General features: G+C 43.6%; 1 protein-coding gene and 2 pseudogenes across 2 annotated transcripts in view; 2 read left to right on the top strand and 1 right to left on the bottom strand.

The window, feature by feature from the left end:
• The window catches only part of LOC149124622 (cellular tumor antigen p53 pseudogene), a 50813-nt pseudogene that overhangs the window by 33211 nt on the left and 1092 nt on the right, over positions 1-16510 (bottom strand). The window contains exon 2 of the transcript XR_016212924.1: positions 15752-15954. The product of XR_016212924.1 is annotated as a cellular tumor antigen p53 pseudogene (transcript). The remainder of the gene's footprint in view (positions 1-15751; positions 15955-16510) is intronic.
• On the top strand, positions 549-5493 carry LOC138843155 (RNA-splicing ligase RTCB pseudogene; annotated as a pseudogene).
• LOC149124623 (uncharacterized) lies at positions 10524-15949 on the top strand. The gene is made up of 2 exons (XM_089303309.1): positions 10524-15160; positions 15288-15949. The coding sequence occupies exons 1-2, from the start codon at positions 15043-15045 to the stop codon at positions 15947-15949; spliced, it is 780 nt and encodes a 259-aa protein (XP_089159435.1). The 5' UTR covers positions 10524-15042.

Genomic DNA, 16510 nt, shown 5'->3' with positions numbered 1-16510 from the left:
ATCTCTCGGGATACTGTGCTCACATGGCCCAAAGTGAACAATTCTTTGAGCAACATGAAAAACTTCTGTGATACTAGTTTTCTTAAACAGTATCTACTAACTTAGAATAGGATTATCCAAAAGTTAATAGCAAGCAATTTAACCACTTTAGAAACACGGAGAGAGATGTGGAGAGTAATCCTACTAGGGCAAGATTCTTAACTGCAGTGTACACACACATACACTTTTGTCACCTATGGTGAGATTACTTTACATGAGGAATTCTTGCAGTAAGTGAAATGCTTCTTGCAATAAAACTACCACCTGAAAACATTACTGTACATCACTCTTGACTATTCCTGACTGTTGGTTCTCAGTATAGATACAAAGCACATAAACAAATATCGTGGTGCCAAGTGGCTGAACAGAAGCTAAAAAAGAACCATGCAGTTCAGTACTCGGCAACACAACCAAGATGTATGACCCAGTATTTGAAGCTTATTACAAGATTACTTTTAGGGGATCTCCCCACGGGGAAAGGAACCTTTACTATTTCTTCTCCCCCTAAAATGGATCCAGAGCAATTAACCAATGTTACCGCAGTGAAGAAGTTTGGACCCTGCTGTCTCAGCCGTGTCCTGAGGAGGGTGCTAGTGAGCACCTGCCACAGGGCTGCTTTCCACCATCGAGAAACTTCCCAGGGCCGCATGGACCCCCCTCATGAGAGGGCACAGAGAGCAGAGACTCTACCAAAAGTAGACACCAACCTATCCCACTGCTGTTGATGTGATCGCATTTATCTAGCTTATCCTTTGACCTCCCTGATACAAAGAATGATCGGCTCAGTTCATAACCAACAAAGAAGAGATAGCCTGGCACTTCTCGAAGTAAAGTGCTTGAGAGTCCGTGGAATACTTGAAGATATACCTTCAAGTTAAGGCTCTTCAGAATAAGGGTATCAGCTTTATACATACATAACTCACTCTGTCTTCCTGGAAATTTAAAACTGGGAAGGAGGAAGGGTGTTCTTTTCCTGGGTGACTCACAGGCAGTACTCAATGTTGAGGTAAGAGAACGCCCTTCTGGGCCCAGCACTGTGGCTTTGCTGGTAAAGCCACTGCCTGCAGTGCTGGCATCCTAATAGACATCAGTTCCAGTCCCAGCCGCTCCACTTCTGCTCCGGCTCTTTGCTATGGCCTGGGAAAGCAAAAGAGGATGGGCCAGGTCCTTGGGTGACTGCACCTGCATGGGAGGCCGGTAAGAGGCTCCTGGCTTCAGAGCTCTTGGCCCAGCTCAGGCCATTGCAGCCATTGGGGAATGGGCCTGAGGATAGAGAACCTCTCTCTGTGTGTGTGTGTGTGTGTGTCTGTGTGTCTGCCTGCCTCTGCCTATCAAATAAATAAACTTAACAACAACAAAAAAAAGAGTATGCCCTAAATCCTGCATCTTAACAACTGGAAGAGCAGGTTGTTTTGGGGGATGCTTCAGTGTTCTCCCTTACCACTGATGGGAAAATAACTCTCCTGCTAGAAGCAGAATGCTCAGGCATAAAGTAATATTTGATTGGTGTCTTAAAGAATAGGAGACACCACGATTCTCCAACCAGTAACTACACAGAGACTTTTCTGGAACTGAATGAGGGACAACACCCTCATTCCATTTTGTACTCCACTCAGAGCCTACATTCTTTTGAAATTCTTTTTTTAATTTAATTTTATTTAGGAGACAGAGAGAATAGGACAAAGCTCTCATAAACTGATTCACTCCCCACATGTCCACAATGATCAGAGTGGAAGCTGGGCACCAGGAACTCAATCCAGGGCTCCCACATGGGTGGCGGGAACTCATTACTTGAGCCATCATCTGCTGTCTCCCAGAGTGCCCATTAGCAAGAACCTGGAATCAGGAGCCAGAGCAGGGAACTGAACCCAGGCCCATTGGTGTGGAATGCAAGCACCCTAACCCATGGCTTAATGGTTGGACCAAATACCTGCCCCCTTCGGATATTTTGAACAGAAAAATGTATTGCATCTATTGATAGCTTTGCCAAAAGGGGGGAACTAAAAGAAAAAGGAAATAAAAACTTCAGTGATTTAAAACCTAGAACAGATGACGAAAACCGTATCGTACATGATTTTTCTGATCTCTCCAAATCAGTTGGTGTGTACTAAGAAGGAGGGTCCCAGCATCAAACTTTAACTAAATAAGATCATAACAAAATATTAATAATATATCATCTCTAGATTTACCTTCCCACAAATCACACAATACTAAATCATATAAACATTTTATAAGTAGGTTTATTACAAAAAGCCACAGTACACACATCATTAATGTAAGTTAAACATGCTACTGTAATTGGTTTGGAGAAAATCAGAAACAACCCTGAAGTGTAACAGCCAGGTAGTTAAATACAATGAGATCCAGGAAGAGGTTAAAAGAATGAGATGAGCAGAGCCAGAAGCTTCCACCACCACTGTTGGCGTCAAGAGTTGTGCCTGTAATGATGAGCTCCAGCTCCTGGAAACCATCAGTAAAAACTGCTAGAGGATCAAGAAGGGCTTTGTGCGCAACACGCAAGCTGACGGAATTTTCTATGGGAATTTTCCGATGCTTTGGAGAAGTTGTCACTCAGGGTGCTGGTGGCAGCTTTCTGCCAGCTATAAAACAGAATGGCAGTGTGGCAACCCTGCCTGGGATTGTTCATCCATCTGCTGTGTGTCCTGATGTCTATTCAGGCTATGGGTTTGCTGCTGGGAATATTGCAGTCTTTGAGACAAGTGACCCTGAAGCAATGGTATCCCTGGTGGTGTTAGATTTGACTTTAGCTGTAGTGTCTGCTGATTTAAATGAAAAAGATGGCCAGCCTGTGAAGGAGCAACTTGCCCAAGCTGCATTTGACCACATCCCTGTTGGCATGGCATCAAAAGCTGTCATTCCAGTGACTGCCAAAGACGTGGAGAAGGCCTTGGAGATATGTATGGACTGGTCCCTACAAGAACACTATGGTTGAAGATGAGATTTTCAGTGAGTATGCTGCTAAGAAAATGAGCTTCAACCATAAGGGACAAGTGTGCATGATGACCCACAGTGGCCACACAGGCATAGGCCACCAAGTAGCCTCAAATGCACTGGCAGTTGTGCAAAAGGCCAGAAAGACAGACAGACAAGATTACAGTAAATGACCATCAGCTGGCTAGTGCTCAAATCACTTCTGCAGGTCAGGCCTGCCTAAAGGAAATGGTAGTGGCTGGGAACCACACCTGCTCCACTGCTCTTCCATGACTTTCTCAACTCACTGGGTATTGCTGTGGATTCGTTCTGAGAGGAAGAGTCATCACACAGACACCAGGAGTCAGGTGATAACGGGCCAGAGGTCAGCAGCCTGTAAACTCATTAATTTCAGCTGGTACAGCAGCTTATATAACAGGCAGCCAATCCAGTCAAGGGGCAGTTTATGCCCTAACCAATCACAGCCTGTTGCCAGGCAGGCTCCATTGCCAGGAGGGTTCCAAAGCCATTCCTGAGTAACTGACGCTCACTTGCCAGCGGCCACCTTGGCATGGCCTTCTCATTCCACCACATTTCCCCCTTTTCATTTATTTTTGAGCAACGGGAGGCATGATTCTTGGCCATACCATTGTTGACCCCATTTCCTTATGGTCTCCGTACGTGGCTGTGCCTGTCTTAGGTTGTCCCTCAGGGGATCTCACCCATCATTGACTAACCAGCCCTCAAAACAGGAGACTACAGGAGTGCTTGCTCAGAGGGGGGTAGGAATGAGGAACAATGGAAATCAGGAATGGTGTGACCGCACACAGGCTGTGAGCCATTTGAGTGGCTGACCAGAGCTAGTGGAGTATAAAGCAGTAGCGGATGTGGCTATGGGCAGTTCCTCAGGAAAGGATGATAGGGCAAGGGCTTGACACTCAGTAGCAGGTGCATCCGCTAACAAGGCGGACTCTCAGTCTTGTTCAGCTGGTTCTGGTTGACTGTCAGTTGCAGGCTTGATGTTTCTGGCTGGTACCCAAATGGGCTGCCCCGCATTCTCTGGAAAGACACAAGCATATCTTCGGCCCTTGTAGCAGAAGCCTTTCTATGGGTGTTGGTATCCAGGGCCTGAATTCTGCGTCTGCTCAGACATTAACGGCAAACATGTGGGTGGGATGGGGTCTAGCAGCTGCCCTTAGAGCCTGGGGTGCCCAGGGATGGCCACAAACATGGGGATCCTTATTGGGTGCGGGTGGGATGACCTCGCATGGGTTATCACCTCGAGGTCGTCTGAGTTCATCCCACATCTATTTGGGGGGTGGCTGACTAGGCACTGCTGCCTTCTCTGCTGTCCTGTCATTTTCACTGTCGGAGCTCTCTCCCCCTAAGTCATCAACTGTAGCCTGTGAGGCAGTGGCCTGGAGTGATAGGCTCTTATCACTCACAGATTCATTATGTTTGGTAATCTGGGTGAGCTTCTGAGAGGGGGGTATCTTTCCCATGTTTGAACACTTAAGAATGGCACACCACAACTCTAGCCAAAGGAAAGACACACACAGCACTGCTGCCATAACAAAACCAATTCCTAGCAACTCAGTGGCTGATGGCATTATGCAGGGGGTTCACTACATTAGATGAACAGACAGTGGTGTATCAGATCCTAAGTAGGCCCTGTGCTTAGTGGGAGACTTCCTTATTTGTTAGGTCAAGGCTGTATGCACACACGTGTCTCTGGAGCATCACCTCAATACAGTGAAGGAAGATGACTTGGTTCTGAATTCTGGGATGATCAGTCCCTTATGTGAATTCACCTGGTGAACCAAAAGTAAAAGGAGGAGCCAAGAAGCGGCATTACGCTTCTGGGCGGTGTGTGCCTAACCTGGGATCACTTCAACCACGGACAAGGACAAGGAAAGGGATGTAGGAGGGGGTTCTGTGCTCACCCTCACTGAACTGAAGAGCACACAAAACAATGAGGGGCCTACTTGCTGATATCAAGGGGAGGGGACCTCGCCGAGTCTGACACGCTGTCTCTCAGTCACATTGGGCGCTAGAAGTTGCTGTGGATTTGTTCTGAGAGGAGGAGCGTGGTGGGGACAAGAGATGCGGAGTCACCACACAGACTCTGGGAGTCGGGAGAAAGTAGGCCAGATGTGGGGAACAACTGCCAGCAGGCTGGAAACAGCAAGCAGGCCATCACACTTGGGTTGATTGCCGTTATCAAAGTGTGGGACCTTGACCAAGGGCACCACTGGACACCACCAATGCTCACAGAGGAGAACTGGACTGAAAGGCGCTTCAGACACCAGATGCAAGACCCAGCAGGTTACAAAGTGTGCAGCTCTAACTGCTTCAGGAGCCAGTGCTGTAAAATAATCTTCCACAAGAATCCACGCTGCCCCCATTTAGGAAGGGAAGAATATGTTCCATTGTGCCACAGATTAGTAATAAAATCTATTAGAGGACTGGTGAAAGGAGTCAAGAAATGGCCTTACTCTATCATATGATCTTTTTAAATATTTACTTTACTTATTTGAGAGACAGAGTTAGAGAGAGAGGGAGAGGGGCAGAGATGGACGGAGGGAGGGAGGGAGGGAGGGAGGGAGGGAGGGAGGGAGGGAGAGAGTATCTTCCAACCACTGGTTCACTCCCCAAATGGCTGCAACGGCTGGGGCTAGGCCAGGCCCAAGCCAGGAGTTTTATTCGGGTCTCCCACATGCATTCCAGGGCCCAAGCACTTGGGCAGTCTTTTGCTGCTTTCCCAGGTGCATTAGCAGGGAGCTGGATAGGAAGTGGAACAGCTGAGATTTGAGGGGCATCCCTAAGGACTAATGTCCTTACTATATGGAGCACTCGTACAAATCAATGAGAAAACAGCCTGTAATGCACTAGAGAACTATACAAAGACTATTAATAGAAATTTCCCAGAAAAGGAACACAAAAACTCTTATAAACACATTAATAGATGCCCAAGCTTCACTGACAATAAGATAAAAAGAACATCAAAATACCCCTCTTCTTTTTAAAAATTATTTATTTTATTTGAGAGGCAGAGAGACAAGGAGAGACAGCAATCAATCTCCTGTGTGTGTATAATACTTTAAAAAGAAAACTCATGAACACACACAAATACACACAAGAACAGTTATGGATGGAGATTCAATCAATGACACTGAGACAACAGTGTTGCCACGTGGGGGGGGGGTTCAACTTATACCTAAACATACTGCAGCAAAGTAAACTCTGGATGGATCAAATATTAGGGCCAAAAACAGAAAGAAAATTATAAAAACAATAGAAATGTCTGCAATGACTGGGCTGGGCCAGGCCAAAGCAGGGAGAATTTGACTGGTCTCCTGTGTGGGTGGCAGAGACCCAACCACTTGAGTCATTACATGCTCCTGCCCAGAGTGTGCATTAGCAGGAAGCTGGAACTGGGAGCAGAGACAGGTCTCAAACCTAGGCACTCCAAAGTGGGATGTAGGCTTATTCAGCTGCGCCTTATCTACCAGGCCAAGCAACCACCCTGGTACCCCTTTCACCCCTAAGACTGGCAAAGATCCAAAAGTTTCATAGCACTGGCTGGTGACTAAAGGAAAACCTCAGTGGAGAAAAAAGTACTAATATCTATAAAAATTACAAATACACACATCGTTTGACCCAAGGATACTTGGAACTTGCTACACATGAATTCATACTTGGGCAAGATGATATAATATCAGGCTATCCATTGCTGTTTCTAAGAGCAAAGAATGAAAATAATTCAAATGGCATTCATTTGATTTATAGGCATTCATTAAAAAGAATTCATAGGCATTCATTAAAAAGAATATGGAGAATTTTTATGTACTTACAGTAGTCAATAAAACCTAAAATGCTACCGATTGTAACATGCATCTTGCTTTCATAATTGTTAAAATGTGAAAAAGTGTGCTTAGAAACAATGACATACAGTATATTCTCCAGATAATCAACTGAAAAAAGCAGCTTCAAAAGAGCAAGCACAGGATGCTACACATTCATATTTTAAAAAGTAAAAAACATTATGTTTCACACAAATACATGTGTGTGACACATATGCACAGCTCTGTAGAATGAGACACGTGGGGAGAACAAGGTGACCAAAAGACAGGGTGGGAAGGCGACTTCTAACTCTCTGGACTGAATCTAAATGTCCACTTCAGATCCCAATGTTGATGCCCTAAGGCCACTGTGATGGTATTTGGAGATGGAAGATGGTGTCTGTGTAAGGTCACCAGTGGGGTCCATAACAGCACTGCCTCCTGGATTAGTGCCCTTCCAAGCAGAGGAAGAGACATGAGAGCTCTCTCTACATGCATGAATGTAGGAAAGGCCTAGTGAACACACAGTGAACCAGTGGTTGTCCACAAGCGCCAGGAACAGGACCACACAGAAACACAGAAATACAGCCATCAATACCAAAGAAGTTAAAGGAAGAAAAACTCCCAGTAAAAGCTCTCAGGAAGTTCAAAGCATATATTAGAAATATCTTTGGGAAAATGGCAGGGCAAAGTTACTACTTATCAATAGTCACATTGAACATTAATGGCCTCAACTCTCCAGGCAAAAGACACAGATTGGCTAAATGGATTAAGGAACAAAACCCATCTATTTGCTGCTTACAAGAAACACATCTTACCAACAAAGATGCATGCAGACTGAAAGTGAAAGGTTGGAAAAAGATATTCCTTGCCAACAGAAACCAAATAAAAGCTGGCACAGCTATATTAATATCAGACAAAATAAACTTTAACACAAAAACTGTTAAGAGAGACAAAGAGGGGCACTATATAATGATCAAGGGTTCAATTCAACAGGAAGATGTAACTATTATAAATGTGTATGCACCTAATTACAGGGCACCAGTCTATTTAAAAGATATGTTAAGGGACTTAAAGGGAGACTTAGATTCCAATACAATACTACTGGGGGACTTCAATACTCCACTCTCGGAAATAGATCATCCGGACAGAAGATCAACAAGGAAACAGCAGATTTAATCGACACTATTGCCCAAATGGATCTAACAGGCATCTACGGAACTTTCAATCAGACATTTAAAGAATTTACATTTTTCTCAGCAGTGCATGGATCCTTCTCTAGGATTGATCACATACTAGGCCATAAAGCAAGTCTCAGCAATTTCAAAAGAATTAGAATCATACCATGCAGCTTCTCAGACCACAGTGGAATGAAGCTGCAAATTAGCAACTCAGGAATCCCTAGAGCATATGCAAACACAGGCATATGCTGAACAACATGCTCCTGAATGGACACTGGGTCACAGAAGAAATCAAAAGAGAAATCAAAAACTTTCTGGAAGTAAATGAGGATAACAACACAACACATCAAAACTTATAGGATACAGCAAAAGCAGTGTTAAGAGGAAAGTTTATAGCAACAGAGGCCTACATCAAGAAACTGGAAAGGCACCAAATAAATGAGCTTTCAATGCAGCTCAAGAATCTAGAAAAACTGCAGCAAACCAAACCAGACACAAATCTAGTAGAAGAGACATAATTAAAATCAGAGAAGAAATCAACAGATTTGAATCCTGAAAAAATTATAAAAAATCAGCCAAGCGAAGAGCTGGTGTTTTGAAAAAATTAACAAAATTGACACCCCATTGGCCCAACTAACTAAAAAAAGAAAAGACTCAAATCAATAAAATCAGAGATGAAAAAGGAAATGTAACAACAGACACCACAGAAATAAAAAGAATCATCAGAAATTACTACAAGGACCTGTATGCCAGCAAACAGGGAAATCTATCAGAAACGGGTAGATTCCTGGACACATGCAATCTACCTAAATTGAACCATGAAGACACAGAAAACCTAAATAGACCCATAACTAAAACAGAAATTGAAACAGTAAAGACCTTCCCCACCAAAAAAAGCCCAGGACCAGATGGATTCAGTGCGGAACTCTACCAGACATTTAAAGAAGAACTAACTCCAATTCTTCTCAAACTATTCAGAACAATCAAAAGAGAGGGAATCCTCCCAAATTCTTTCTATGAAGCCAGCTTCACCTTAATCCCTAAGCTGGAAAAAGATGCAGCATTGAAAGAAAATTACAGACCAATATCCCTGATGAACATAGACACAAAAATCTTCAAAATTCTGGCCAGTAGAATGCAACAACACACCAGAAAGATCATCCACCCAGACCAAGTGGGATTTATCCCTGATATGCAGGGATGGTTCAATGTTCGCAAATCAATCAATGTGATACACCACATTAAAAAACTACAGAAGAAAAACCATATGATTACCTTAACAGATGCATTGAAAGCATTTTATAAAATACAACACCCTTTCATGATGAAAACTCTAAGCAAACTGGGTATGGAAGGAACATTTGTCAATACAATCAAAGCAATTTATGAAAAACCCACGGCCAGTATCCTATTGAATGGGGAAAAGTTGGAAGCATTTCCACTGAGATCTGGTACCAGACAGGGATGCCCACTCTCACCACTGCTATTCAATATAGTTCTGGAAGTTTTAGCCAGAGCTATTAGGCAAGAAAAAGAAATTAAAGGGATACAAAATGGGAAGGGAGAACTCAAACTATCCCTCTTTACAGATGATATGCTTCTTTATTTAGGGGATACAAAGACCTCTACTAAGAGACTATTAGAAGAGTTTGGCAAAGTAGCAGGATATAAAATCAATGCACAAAAATCAACAGCCTTTGTATATACAGGCAATGCCACGGCTGACAGAGAACTTCTAAGATCAATTCCATTCACAATAGCCACAAAAACAATCAAATACCTTGGAATAAACTTAGCCAAGGATGTTAAAGATCTCTACGATGAAAATTACAAAATCTTAAAGAAACAGAAGAGGATATCAAAAAATGGAAAAATCTTCCATGCTCACATGTATTGGAAGAATCAATATCATCAAAATGTCCATTCTCCCAAAAGCAATTTAAAGATTCAATGCGATATGAATCAAAATACCAAAGACATTCTTCTCAGATCTGGAAAAAATGATACTGAAATTCATATGGAGACACAGGAGACCTCGAATAGCTAAAGCAATCTTGTACAACAAAAACAAAGCCGGAGCATCACAATACCAGATTTCAGGACATACTACAGGGCAGTTGTAATCAAAACAGCATGGTACTGGTACAGAAACAGATGGATAGACCAATGGAACAGAACAGAAACACCAGAAATCAATCCAAACTTCTACAGCCAACTTATATTTGATCAAGGATCTAAAACCAATTCCTGGAGCAAGGACAGTCTATTCAATAAATGGTGCTGGAAAAACTGGATTTCCACATGCAGAATCATGAAGCAAGACCCCTACCTTTCACCTTACACAAAAATTCACTCAACATGGATTAAAGATCTAAATCTATGACCCAACACCATCAAATTATTAGAGAACATTGGAGGGCTGGCGCTGTGGCTCAATAGGCTAATCCTCCACCTGCAGTGCCGGCACCCGGGTTCTAGTCCCAGCAGGGGCACCAGTTTCTGTCCCGGTTGCCCCTCTTCCAGGCCAGCTCTCTGCTGTGGCCCAGGAGTACAGTGGAGGATGGCCCAAATGCTTGGGCCCTGCACCTGCATGGGAGACCAGAAGAAGCACCTGGCTCCTGCCTTCGGATCAGCGTGGTGCGCTGGCCGCAGCGGCCATTGGAGGGTGAACCAACAGAAAAGGAAGACCTTTCTCTCTGTCTCTATCTCTCTCTCACTGTCCACTCTGCCTGTCAAAAAAATAATAATAAATAAAAAAAATTTAAAAATAGAGAACATTGGAAAAACCCTGCAAGATTTAGGTACCGGCAAAGACTTCTTGGAAAAGACCCTGGAGGCACAGGCAGTCAAAGCCAAAATTAACATTTGGGATTGCATCAAATTGAGAAGTTTCTGTACTGCAAAAGAAACAGGAAAGTGAAGAGGCAACCGACAGAATGGGAAAAAATATTTGCAAACTATGCAACAGATAAAGGATTAATAACCAGAATCTACAAAGAGATCAAGAAACTCCACAACAACAAAACAACCCACTTAAGAGACGGGCCAAAGACCTCAATAGACATTTTTCAAAAGAAGAAATCCAAATGGCCAACAGGCACATGGATCACTAGCAATCAGGGAAATGCAAATCAAAACCACAAAGAGGTTTCACCTCACCCCAGTTAGAATGGCTCACATTCAGAAATCTACCAACAACAGATGCTGGAGAGGATGTGGGGAAAAAGGGACACTAACCCACTGTTGGCTGGAATGCAAACTGGTTAAGCCACTATGGAAGTCAGTTTGGAGATTCCTAAGAAACCCGAATATAACCCTACCGTACAACCCAGCCATCCCACTCCCTGGAATTTACCCAAAGGAAATTAAATTGGCAAACAAAAAAGTGGTCTGCACCTTAATGTTTAGTGCAGCTCAATTCACAGTAGCTAAGACCTGGAATCAACCTAAATGCCCATCAACAGCAGACTGGATAAAGAAATTATGGGATATGTACTCTATGGAATCCTATACAGCAGTAAAAAAAAAAAAATCCAGTCATCTGCAACAAAATGGAGGAATCCTGAAAACATCATGCTGAGTGAAATCAGCCAGTCCCAAAGGGACAAATATCATCTGTTCTCCCTGATCGGTGACAATTAACCGAGCACCAAAAAGGAAACCTGTTGAAGTGAAATGGACACTATGAGAAACAATGACTTGATCAGCCTTTGACCTGATTGTCGATGAACAACTTAATATTTTATGACTTTTACTATTTTTTTCTTCTACTTAATACTATTGGTTGAACTCTAATTAACACTCAATTATTCTTAGGTGTTTAAATTTAACTGAAAAGTGATCTCTGTTAAATATAAAAATGGGAATAAGAGAGGGAGGAAAGGCACAATTTGGGACATTAATGGTAGAGTTAGAAACGTGCCAGAGGATTCCAATTCAATCCCTTCTAGGTGGCATATACCAAAGCCATCTCACTAGTCCAAGTGATCAATTTTAGTTCATAATTGATCATAATGATAGGTCTAACAGTCAAAGAGATCACATAAACAAGACTAGTGTCTGCTAATACTAACTGATAGAATAAGGAGAGAACAATGCAACATGGGAAGCTGGATACACAGCAGACTCATAGAATAACAGATGTCCTAAACAGCACTCTGGATCAGAATTAGCCCTTACAGCATTCGTATCTGGATGAGGAGATCAAAACACTCAGGAAAAAAAAAATGACCTAAATAAAAGATCTCTGCGAGTGAGATCCCAGTAGAAAGAACTGGGCTCCATCAAAGAAGGAGGTACCTTTCTCTGAAGGGAGGAGAGAACTTCTAGTTTGACTATGATCTTGTCTAAATAAGATAGGAGTCGGTGAACTCAAAAGGCTTCCATAGCCTTGACAACTCATGACAAGAGCCTAGGGAGATTACTGACGCCATAAACAAGAGTGTTAATTTGTTAAGTCAACAACAGGAGTCACTGTGCACTTACTCTCCATGTAGGATCTCTGCTCTTAATGTGTTGTACAATGTGAATTAATGCTATAACTAGTACTCAAACAGTATTTTACACTTTGTGTTTCGGTGTGGGTGCAAACTGTTGAAATCTTTACTTAATATATACTTTAGTATATATTTGATCTTCTGTATATAAAGAGAATTGAAAATCAATCTTGATGCGAACTGAATGGGAGAGGGAGCAAGAGATGGGAGGGTTGCAGGTGGAGGGAAGTTATAGGGGGAAAAGCCATTGTACTCCATACACTGTACTTTGGAAATTCATATTTATTAAATAAAAGTTAAAAAACGTTTTTAGGATCAAACTTTTAACTCTCATAATTTGTCACTATCTTTGAAAATTATATAAGTAATAAAGTTTTTAAGTTGGAACCCAAGAGAATAAATCAAACTCCTTAATTTCTGTGAAAAGCAAGAGTGCATTGCTATCTTCTATGAATTCTAATGATCAGAAATTAGCATTTGCCATAAGAAGATGTGCTTGTATACTTTCTAGGGGTATTTAGTTATGTCAAAAATTGTAAGGCTGGTCCCATTTACAAGACTACCTTATGACAAACTCTAAGCAAAGTATTTTAGTGAGTGTCCAATTCTTACAAGTAATAACAGGATTCCACTGTGTTTAAAATCATATAGAGCAGGCATTTGGTCTAGCAGTTAGGCTACCAGTTAAGATGCTCACTTCCCACATCAGACTGTTTGAGTCTGATGCCCAGCTCCAGCTCCTGACTCCAGCTTCCTGCTAACAGAGTCCCTGGGAGCCAGTGGTGATGGCTCAAGTAACTGGGTTCCCACCACCCACACAAGTTGAGACACCAGCTTCTTTCTTCAGTTCCCACGCTGGCCCAGCCATTGCTAGACACTGGGAAGTGAACCAGCAGTTGGGAGCTTGCTGATTCACTCTGCCTCTCAAATAAATAAATACGTAATTTTTTAAAATTCCCCTTTCCAAAAGCAAGTATTTTATTAATTTGAGAGTACATGATGTTGCATTAGAACATGAGTTCTGATTAAGAAGTGCTGTGTTTTATCTTACTGAAATCCAAGCAGAAGGATGTAAATTTCAAGCTCAAACCAGAGTCTGTTCCATTGCTATGTCAATTAACAATATGCAGACATAAAATCTTGCTGCTATAAGTGAAGAGATTGTGCAATAGTTCCCTTCAGGGTTCCAGGGGATTCTGATCTAAGCCTGACAGACAAGTTACTGCTGGTTTGCTTTACCACTCAGAGTTAGAATAATTTCAACTACTTAGAAGTTCATCAAACTTGGGAACTCACTGAATAACTTACCTTATTTTTCATGTTATTTCTTATGACATTAATACATACTCATTACTGACAAATCTGGAAAACATTTAAAGGAAAGCCTAAAATAGAAAATGAAATCATTCCTATCCATAGAAGCCAGAGTTTATATATATATATACACACACACACACACACACAGAGTGTATATTTATATGCATGTACACTCTAGAAATGAGACCAGGATATTTATAGTTTTATAGCTTTTTTTTTCATTACTTAGAAACCTATACTAGCAATCCCTATGCTAACTAGGGCATGCTGTAATATAATAAACCAATCTCTGCAGTAGGCATTCAGATTGCCTTTGGTTTTCCCATCTATGTGACTGTAACAATCATGCACTATAGCCAATGCTGAGATGAGTATCTTCAAATGTAGTTTTCTTATGCATCCCTGACTCTCTCCCAAGGGTAAATTCCTAAAAGTGAAATAGTCAGCTGAAAGAGAACATTTGGTAAATCTGGTATAAGCTGCCAACTTGCCACATTATGCATTACTAATCTTCTTCACATTGTTTTCTAATTAGCTGAGGCCACAGAAGCATCTGTGAATGAAACAAATGACCTGTCTATACTGCTTAAGGAAACTACACATTACCCAGGCATAATGGGCCCACAAAAGCTGTGCCTGTACAGACAAGTGCACACACACTGATTCGCCAGGGGCACCGGGGTGTGGACAGAGCACAGGCCACTGGATCTGGCTTGGAACTGCAGCTCCACCAATGACTGCTTGTGTGGCCCTGGACGGCTTGCAGTTTTCTCAGCTATCCACCGCAGGTCTCTGTGTCCACATCTTTCGGCAGATTCGCCACATAAAGGCATCTGGCACTGCAGACTGCTCTCGCTGAAGTGCCGTGGCCCAGTGAACAACACAGCTTTAAGTCCCACCCCGCCTGCTACTCTGTGGATCCTAGGAAAGTCCCTTGGATCTCTCAGAGATATTTTCTTAATGAAATGCTCAGCTCGTACACCTGTTGTGAGGAATAAATGAGGTCATAAATATAAAGCTCCAAGCACATGCGAGGCACTTTAGTCATTCTGGTTTTTTTTAAGTGGGTTTCACACCCACAATGAGCCAGAAGGCACAGGATGACCAGTCTGTCCAGGGAGCGTGTTGGGACGCAAAGCCCTGAAGGCTGAGCATTCTCCACGGCAGTACCTAAGCCTTCTCCTTCCAGACGGGAGGCTGACTTGACCAGATCTGCACACCAATGTGCACACTGCTATGTCTTCGGTACCACGTGAGGTACCGACATGTGAGCACACTGACAACGTTCCCGAACCAGACGGCCAGGAAGGAGAAGTGGCAGCTCAACACTTCCGTAAACTACCAGTGTTCGTGGGTAAATGGGTTTAAGAAAAAAACTTCCTTTTCCCCCTTCATCCTAGTTTACACATTCCACCCAAGCCAGGATGTCGTGTGGTTTCACCGAAATCGTTCCGTAACACTTTCTATTTCTTTTTGCAAAGGCAGCTCCGGAGACGCCTGGGGGCACCACCTGGCTACGTCACCACCCAACACACTGGCTCCCAACTCCGTCCACCCTACAGGACTCACACATCAGAACCAGCAAACAAGAACCCGAGCCGCGGGCCCTGCGGCCTCTTCCGGAATCCCGTCCCAGGCCACCCGCCGCTCTGCGGGGACAGATGCGGGAGTCGGCGTGCCCGCACCCACCGTCAGCACCGGCGGCACGGGGCCGACCCGAGAGCGCGGCCCCGGGAACCGCTCCGCAGGCGGGCACCGCGCGGTCGGCTCGGCCCGGCCCGGCCCAGCAGAGGCAGGCAGAGGCAGGCGCCGAGCGCCCCAGGCCGCCGGCGGAGAGACCGACCCGAGCGCCGCGCCCCGCACGCGCAGGCCCGCCCCGGCCTCGCCAACGACCCAGAGCCAGGCCGACCCGCTCACGCCGGGCCCGCCGCCGCCGCCGCCATACCTTCTCCTCGCCATCGTAGATGCGCACCCCGCGCTGCTGGATCACCAGGGTCTCCTTGAGCTCCAGGAGACCGCTGGTCCACACGAAGCGGTCCATGGCCGACGGCCTGTAGTTTCATGGTCAGCTGTGTTGGTGGAGACATTTCCGAGAAGGAATTCTTCTCTTTGGATCTTTTCGAAAAGGGTCTACCTTCTCTGACAATTCTGGGATAATGATATAAAAAAGAGTTTAAAAATATATCATTCTTGGAGAGGATAAGTCTGGATATTAGGAGAAAATTGCCGTGCTGGAAAACCTATCTGTTTTTCAAATTTTCCTGCTCACTCTCAGCCAATTGAGACCTCCACTGCTTTCTCTGAATCACTTCCTTTTAATATGCCCACTGAAAATCACTGGGGGGAAATTCACATGATATCAAGTTAACGTTTAGAGTGAACCACACATCTATCTAGTTCCAAAGCATTCCCATCACTCCGAAGGAAAATCCCTTACCCATTAAGCAAGCAGCCTCTCCCCAACCCCATCATCCACCAATCCATGGACTTCTGCGGATTTATCTATGCTGGGTATGTCATACAAATTGAATGACATCACACACAACCTTCTGTGTCTGGCTTCTTTCACTTAGCAAGCTTTAGAGGTTCTTGAGTTTTTGTTAGCTGTCCTAATTGTTAAACTGGTCTCTGTCACTTAATGGGAACCCATGTTTACTCAAGCTGTCTGATGAAACTTTAGTATAGAACAACAACATTGACAGCA

The sequence above is a fragment of the Oryctolagus cuniculus genome, chromosome 9 (assembly GCF_051225735.1).
Source record: "Oryctolagus cuniculus isolate XC-2025 breed Fujian yellow rabbit chromosome 9, ASM5122573v1, whole genome shotgun sequence".
Lineage (NCBI taxonomy): Eukaryota > Metazoa > Chordata > Mammalia > Lagomorpha > Leporidae > Oryctolagus > Oryctolagus cuniculus.
This window is presented reverse-complemented; position numbering and strand designations above follow the sequence as displayed.

Excerpts from the sequence above, each read along its gene's own strand:
- LOC149124623 (XM_089303309.1), top strand. The coding sequence starts at position 15,043 with ATGTCTTCGGTACCACGTGAGGTACCGACATGTGAGCACACTGACAAC. Across the intron at positions 15,161-15,287 it reads TAAACTACCAGTGTTCGTGG|GCAGCTCCGGAGACGCCTGG; the intron begins GTAAATGGGTTT and ends CTTTTTGCAAAG.